We start from the raw sequence: 8,194 nt of genomic DNA on the forward strand, positions 1-8,194 counted from the left end.
GTGCCATTGTCGTGTGATGCTGTGAGTGTGTGTGTGTGCAACCCCCAATAAACCTGTGGTCCTGCCTGGCCTGGCTGTCTGAGCCCTCATCTGTCTGCCCTGGGAACCAGCGACCCTTAGGAAACCTTGCCCTTGGTCCTTCAGTGAATCAGTCAACAACATATCACATTGGTCTAAGAAAAGCAGAGAAACCTAAGCATACTTTAGACATGCTTCTGCCTACACAGGGCTCCAACACTGTGAGGGATGACAGCTCTGGACATGAAACACTCACTCTAAAATCCTACTCAGTGACTACACCTCACAGTACTGAGAGTCTGCTGCCAGTGCACACACCAGCCATGGGTTTGGTTTGGTTTTGAGAGATGGCCTCGCTGTGTAGGTTTGCCTCCCTCCCGAGTGCTGAGATTTAAGGAGTGAACCACAAGTTCCAACTCAGCCCCTAGATTTTCAAAGAAGAGTCTTGACCCCCATCCCCAAGATCAGGGGTTGCAGTGTGTCCCCACGTCCAATTTCTGAGAAATTACTTTGTGCTTACAAGATTATGAGGAAGGGTACTGAGCTGTCCCTTTTTCCCAGGGAGACTGCTGACCCCAGGAAGATGGCAAGACTTAACCAAAGTTCATGCCTGCATTAGGTCGATGTGCAGCTACTTTTGAGACCTGGAGGGTGATTCCAAACCTTTGTTTCTACCTACTAGACCCCATGTCGCTGGGAATGTAGTGTAGTTTCTCACCAACGGCCCTTTGCCAAGTGGGCTGGGATGGTTCCTGGTGTTGCCTATCCTTAGCCTGGGCAGACCCCAGCTTCTACCCACTGAGTAGGACAGTAGACCCTCTGGCCAGTGTGACAACAGAAAAGGCCCTGAAACCAGGCCTGGGGAGCATATGACTCTAATGCCAGATACTTAAGAGACTGAGGCAGGAGGATCACAAATTCAAGGCTTGCCTGTGCTAGAGTGAGGTCAAGGCCAGTCCAAGAAATAAGTGGAACACAATCTCAAAAGGCAAAAAAGGCTGGGGGTGTGGCTCAGTGGTAGAGCCCTTGCCTAGAATCCCCCAGTGTGGGGCTGGAGGTGTGGCTCAGTGGTAGAGCCCTTGCCTAGAATCCCCCAGTGAGGGGCTGGGGATGTGGCTCAGTGGTAGAGCCCCTGCCTAGAATCCCCCAGTGAGAGGCTGGGGACGTGGCTCAGTGGTAGATTGCTTGCCAAGTATGTGTGAGGCCTTGGGTTCAATTCTCAATACAAAGAAGAAGAGGAAGGGAAAATTGGAGAAGGAGAGCAGGTGAGATGCTTGCCACCAATCCTGATGGCCCAAGTGTAGTCCCCAGACCCACATAGTAGAAAGAACCAACACCTACAAGTGTAGATGTAGGCTCTGGCTTCCATAAGCATACTGTGGTAATGTGCCCTTCCCAGTCCCCACCCAATAAATAAGTAAAAGGTGTACTTAGAAGCACAGAGGAGGAACGGCCCTGTGTGCTTCTATCTCTGAGCAGTATGTCTACCACATAGCCTCTGAGAAGAGTGCGGTGTCCACCGTCCCCACCTCTAGGCAAGCAGGGAACAGCTCTGTGTGCCATGATGCCTTCTTTCAGACTTCACCACTGCAAGAGGCAGGTGCAACCCAGCATGGCCCCTTAGCAGCCACGCACGGCCTTCAGGAAAACCACTCAGTTTGTCTCACCTACATAACTCAAGCTGCCTTGAACTTATTACCATCCTCCTGCCTCAGCTTCCCCGATGCTGGGATTACTTGCTCAGCTGGTGAGAACTGTTTTTCCTCATCTGCGTTTGTGTGAGCATTCCATTAACTAATCTATGAGCAAACCTTCTGTAGACATTAAGTGACTGCAGTGTGTCTAGGCATTACCGAGACCACAGAGGTAGCTGTAAAGACAAAGTGGACAGGGGATGTGTTTCTGTTGGTAGAGTGCTTGCCTAACATGTACATAGACCTGGGTTCAATTCCCAGCACAACATAAAGCAGGTATTGTGGCCCACATCTGTAACCCCAGCACTGAGGAGGTAAGAGACAAGAGGATCAAAAGTTCAAGTTCTGCATGGCAGATTCAAGACCAAGCTGGGTTATGTGAAACCCTGTCTTTAAGTCGAAGCATTTTTAGAAGTGCTATTGAGAGTACCATAAACCTATTCCAATGACTGAAACAAAACCAAAACCAGGCCAGATGGCCCAGCTAGTTAAAGAACTTTCTAAGTGCTGGGCGGTGGTGGCACACGCCTTTAATCCCAACACTTGGGAGACAGAGGCAGGCGGATTTCTGAGTTCGAGGCCAGCCTGGTCTACAGAGTGAGTTCCAGGACAGCCAGGGCTATACAGAGAAACCCTGTCTCAAAAAACCAAAAAACCAAAAAAAAAAAAAAAAACTTTGTAAGTAAGCTTGAGTCGGATCCCTAGAACAACAACAAAATAAAAAATCTGGTGCAGCGATCTTAGTATGACAAGGCGGGAGCCAGAGACAGGGGAATCACCAGGAAGCTCATCACAGACCAGTTACCTCAGAGTGCATAAGCAGAAACAATAGAAAAAGCTGGAGAGATGGCTCAGTGGTTAAGAGCACTAGCTGCTCTTCCAGAGGTCCCGAGTTCAATTCCCAGCAACCACATCATAGCTCACAACTATCTGTAATGGGATCCAATGCCCTCTTCTGGTGTGTCTGAAGAGAGCTTCAGTGTACTCATATACATAATATAAATAATTTTTTTAAAAAGGCAGAAACAAACCCTGCCTCAACAAGGTAGAAGGAGAGATCTGACTTCTAAAAGCTGACTTCTGACCTCCACTGGGCAAATACATACATGTGTATGCATATCGCACACACATCAACAGCAGTGGCCTCACATGGGCTGAACATCTTGACCTGGCAGGTGGGTGTGCAAAATTGAACAGCCAGGCTGGAGAGGAGCCAAGCAGCTCCTTGCCGAAGCAAACACACACCCCGTGACTCAGCAATGCTGTCCCTAGCAATTTACTCAAAAGAAGTAAAGCTTCTGTCCACACACACTTGTGTCCACGTGTCCGTGGCAGCTGTGTTCTCGGAAGCCAACCCGGATGCCAGCCCATTGGTGAAGGAAAGCGTCAGTCTGCACAGACACAAATCATCCAGCCATAGGCTCAACTGGAGCTCTGACACGCACCACAGCATGGACAGTGCTTCTGATGGGAGGGGGGTGTGAGTGTGAGTGTGTATGTGAGTGTGAGTGTGTATAAGTGTATGAGCGTGTGTGAGTGTGTGTGTATGAGTGTGAATGTATTAGTGTGTGTATGAGTGTGCATGTGTTAGTGTGTGTATGTGTGTGAGTGTGTGTGTATGAGCGTATATGAGTGTGTATGTGTTAGTGTGTGTGTATGAGTGTGTATGTGTATATGAGTGTGTGTGTATGAGTGTGAATGTGTTAGTGTGTGTGAGTGTGTATTGTGAGTATGTGAGTGTGTGTGTGTGTGGTAATAGGGATTGAATAGACTTTGTGGGCTAAATAAAGATTCTACCACTGATAATAAGTGAGCCTCATAGACTCCTCAAGCTACTTACTGGGATATTTCAGGCAGGTGCTATATGCCTAACCCTCTTATATATACACCAAGCCTTTAATTTTCCCTCTTTTATTTATTTTTAGAGTCAAGTATCACTAAATATCCAGGCTAGCCTTCAGCTCTCTTTGTAGCCCCAACCAGCCTTGAACCTCTGGGCCTTATGCCTCAACCCTCAAGTGCAGAGATTATGGGGCTGCACTGCAGGCTGCTTCCTGGTTGGCCTTGAGATGGACTTTCACTGTGTAGCCCATGTTCAATTCCCAAGACCTACATGGCAGCTCACAACTATCTGCAACTCCAGATGCACTAGGTCGGACACCCTCGCACAGACACACATGCAGGCAAAACACCAACACATGTGAAATAAAAATAAATCAAAGATTTTAGCCGAGCAATGGTGGCACATGCCAAATTCAACATTCATGTGCCTTAGCTTTCCCAATGTTGGGATTTTGAGCCTAACCCACCGCATCTGTCTCATGGGATTCATTTGGGGTCTGGAAAGTTCCAGTTGTCAAAACCATATCTTTCTGGGGACTGTAACAGAAATCCCAGGAAACAGAGACTCATGGGAAAACTAAGCCTCAAGAAAGGCACCATCATTTTGAGGCCAAATATGAGACAGATTTCCCAACTAGAAGTTAAGATTTAGCCTTAGTGACCAAAAGAGCGTGAGGTCTGCATGGCCTTGCAGGAGGCACATGACACACACATGCACACAGGCGCACATTCAAAAGGAAACTTTTTGTTTTTTACACTGTCACTATCTTCAGACACACCAGAAAAAGGCATCAGATCCCATTACAGATGGTTGTGAGCCACCATGTGGTTGCTGGGAATTGAACTCAGGACCTTTAGAAGAGCAGTCAGTGCTCTTAACTGCTGAGCCATCTCTTCATCTTTTGTTGTTGTATTTTTGTTTTGTTTTGTTTTTGTTTTTGGAGACAGGGTTTCTCTCTGTAGCCCTGGCTGTCCTAGAACTCTGTAAGACCAGGTTGCTCTTACTCTCGCTCTCTCTATTCCTCTATTCATTTGTTTTTTTGTTTTTTGTTTTTTGTTTTTTTCCGAGACAGGTTTTCTCTGTATAACCCTGGCTGTCCTGGAACTCACTCTGTAGACCAGGCTGGCCTCGAACTCAGAAATCTACCTGCCTCTGCCTCCCAAGTGCTGGGATTAAAGGCGTGTGCCACCATTTCGTGGCTTCATTTGCTTTTGTTTTTGTTTTTTTTTTTAAGAATTATTTATTTTTTATTTTATGTAGAGGAGTATGCTGTAGCTGTCTTCAGACACCCCAGAAGAGGGCATCAGATCTCATTACAGATGGTTGAGAGCCACCATGTGGTTGCTGGGAATTGAACTCAGGACCTCTGGAAGAGCAGTCAGTGCTCTTAATTGCTGAGCCATCTCTCCAACCTTGCTTTATTTTGTTTTGAAACAAGGTGTCTCTATGTGTTCCTGACTGTCCTGGAGCCCCCTAGGCTGGCCCTGAACTCACAGAGATCCCCCTGCCTCTGCCTCCAGAGTACTAGGATTAAAAAGTATACATCACCACATTTACTTGCAGCCTCTCTTTTTAATTTTAATTGTTATCTATTATTATTGTGTGTGATTATGAATTTGTGTATAATGCATAATGTACGTGTGTGCTTGTGGGAGTGCCCAAGCATCCATGTGGAGGTGGGAAGGTCACTTTCCAGAGTTCTCGCCTTCCACTATGGATCAGATACACTTCATGGATCAAATTCAGGTCATCAGGCTTGAACAAGTGCTTTTACTTTCTCAGAGATCTAACCTGCATGGAACTTCTTGGGTTCTTGGTGTGTGTGTGTGTGTGTGTGTGTGTGTGTGACTTTATTTTAGAGGTTAGAGAGATGGCTTAGCAGTTAAGACCACTGGCTGCACTTCTAGAGGACCTAGGTTCCATTCCCAGCACCTCCATTGCATCTCACAACTGTCTGTAACTCCATTTGCAGGGGATCATACACTCTCACACAGACACCAATGCACATGAAATAAAAATAAATCATTAAATAATTTTAGTTGGGCAGTGTTGGCACACGCCTTTAATCCCAGCATTCAGGAGGCACAAGCAGGTGTATCTCTGTGAGTTCGAGGCCAGCCTGGTCTACAGAGTGAGTTCCTAGACAGCTAGGGCTACACAAAGAAACCCTGTCTCAAAACAAACAAACAAACAAGAAATTCCTTATTGTTAATTTAAATTGTTTTAATTATTTTACTTTACATGTATGGGTGTTCTGCTTGCATGCATATCTGTGCTTGGTGCCACAGAGGTCAGGAGAGGGCATGTTGAAGTCCCCCTAGAACTGATGTGAGCAGTAGCAATTGAACCTTCCTCTGGAGAGCAGTCAATGCACTTAACCACTGAGCTCTATCCCCACCCGTACTCTCCCAGGAGGGGCACTGAATGTTTGTCTAGATTCCACTTCTCCACACCGAGGATAAGGCTCACGTCCACAGTGTAGATGCTTGGTCTCCATCCTTAGAACAAAGGAGCAGGCCCTAACAGAAAAGTCAGGGAGTGCTTCCCCACTGGTGAAGTGCATTCAAAGTGAAAATGGATAAGATTACTTTTCTTTGGGTTTAGGGAAGAGAGAATCCGGCCCAGCCCAGAGGGGGAATGCGAGACTGGAGATAAGGTTGGCCTCAGGCCTGACACCTGCTGGAGCCTTGTCAAGGTTAAACCAGGGTCAGCCAGAGGCCTCTCACCTGTGATGCAATCCCCAAGTTGGCTGCAACATCCACCAGAATTGATACAGCACAGGTAGTGCGCTCCCTGTGCCAGCTGCAGAGTTAGGACCGGTCAGAGCCTGCTTTCCGGAGCTACAGAGGAACACTGTCCTGTCTGGCTCTTAGCCTGGAGTCTCTGAGGGGATTCCCGACTCACATTCCACATCCCATCCTGCAGGAAATCCTGTTGATTCAGCCTTGGAAACACAGGCCAGCCCTCACAGCTACTCCAGCTCCATCATCTCCTGCAACTAAAACAATCACTTCCTTAGAGCTTCCGGACCAGCGGCCAACAGCTGCCAGCACACCACCAGGCCTGGCAGGCTTGGGAGAAGGAAACCAGAAAAGGGCGCCAAGTGCCCTGAGATTAGAGTTACAGACACTGTGAGCCACCTGAGTGCTGGGAACCGAACTTGGGTCCTTTGCAAGAGCAATGCTGCTCTTAATTAACCACTGAACTCTCTCAGTTCCCAAAGGAAAAGGTGTAACCCAAGATGGCCTCAAACTCATGATCCCCTGCCTCCTCTCCTTCAGCATATCCTATGGTTGTATACGAGCATGCCTGATTCTCTTTCATAAACACCATCTCTGCTTCATGGTTGTTTACTCTGAAATTGATTTCTTCAATGAAGCGATGAATCCCAGTTTAGCCAGATTAGAGGTCCCTGTGTGGAAAGTGACCTCTTCAGGCTGCGGTGGTCAAGGGAGCAGCTGTGCTACTGTCATGAAATGACACCCCTACTGGAAAACTGATGCAAGACAACCTCCCACTAAGCAGCTGGGCTTCTCACCTTCACACTTCTTCTTGTCATGTAAACTGATCTTTTTTCTATAGTCATTATTCTGTTTCCCCGAAGTTAAATTATATAAGAGTTAATCTCTTGGAGAGATGGCTCAGCAGTTGCTTACAACTGTCTGTAATTCCAATATCTGATATCATTCATTACACAGACATACATGCAGGCAAAAAAAATACACATAAAATAAAAATAATTTTTTTAAAAGGTGCCCTTGGGCTGGAGAGATGGCTCAGTGGTTAAGAGCACCAACTGCTCTTCCAGAGGTCCTGAGTTCAATTCCCAGCAACCAATTCCCAGCTCACAAACCATCTGTAGTGGGATCTGACGTCCTCCTCTGATGTGTCTGAATCACAACTATAGTGTACTTATATACATGAAATTTTTTTTAAAAAAAATGCCCTCAAAATGACTTTTTTTAAAAAAATGCAACTACTGCATTCAGAATGTAAAATTACCTATGTGGGGCCAGGAGACATGGTCCAACAGTTGAGTGATCACACCGTCCTTGCAGAGGACCTAAGTTTTATTCACAGCACTCACATCAGACAATCTACAATCCCCTGTGACTCCAGCTCTAGGGGAACCTGACACTCTCTTCAGGTTTCCACAGGTATGAGCACTCATGGGCACATGATCACACAATGATACTCACATATACACACAAAATTAAAAATAAAATGTGCTGGGCAGTGGTGGCACACGCCTTTAATCCCAGCACTTGGGAGGCAGAGGCAGGCAGATTTCTGAGTTTAAGGCCAGCCTGGTCTACAGAGTGAGTTCCAGGACAGCCAGGGCTATACAGAGAAACCCTGTCTCGAAAAACCAATAAATAAATAAATAAATAGATAAATAAATAAATAAAATGTTTCTCCTTTTAAATTACCTATGCAGGCAAGGTTGTAGCTCCGTGTGTACCCAGAAGGTACAAGTCTTATATTCCATCCCTAGTGCTGAAACAAAGCATATACTTTACTTTTTTTTGTTGCTATATTGAAGTGAGAATCTTCTATATACCAAGTAAAGTGGTATACCACTGAGCCACGCCCCCAGCCCCTCACTGGGGGATTCTAGGCAGGGGCTCTACCACTGAGC

The 8,194-nt window shown here is 46.5% G+C and overlaps 1 protein-coding gene across 1 annotated transcript in view; it reads left to right on the plus strand.

Annotated features, from left to right (window-relative positions):
* Ap2s1 (adaptor related protein complex 2 subunit sigma 1) overlaps window positions 1–3,132 on the plus strand; it is a 13,551-nt gene extending 10,419 nt beyond the window's left edge. The window contains exon 6 of the mRNA XM_031384109.1: window positions 3,048–3,132. Coding sequence (XP_031239969.1) covers window positions 3,048–3,132 — 85 coding nt within the window. The remainder of the gene's footprint in view (window positions 1–3,047) is intronic.
* Window positions 3,133–8,194: the final 5,062 nt, after the last annotated feature.

Source organism: Mastomys coucha, unplaced genomic scaffold (genome assembly GCF_008632895.1).
Source record: "Mastomys coucha isolate ucsf_1 unplaced genomic scaffold, UCSF_Mcou_1 pScaffold21, whole genome shotgun sequence".
NCBI classification, from domain to species: domain Eukaryota; kingdom Metazoa; phylum Chordata; class Mammalia; order Rodentia; family Muridae; genus Mastomys; species Mastomys coucha.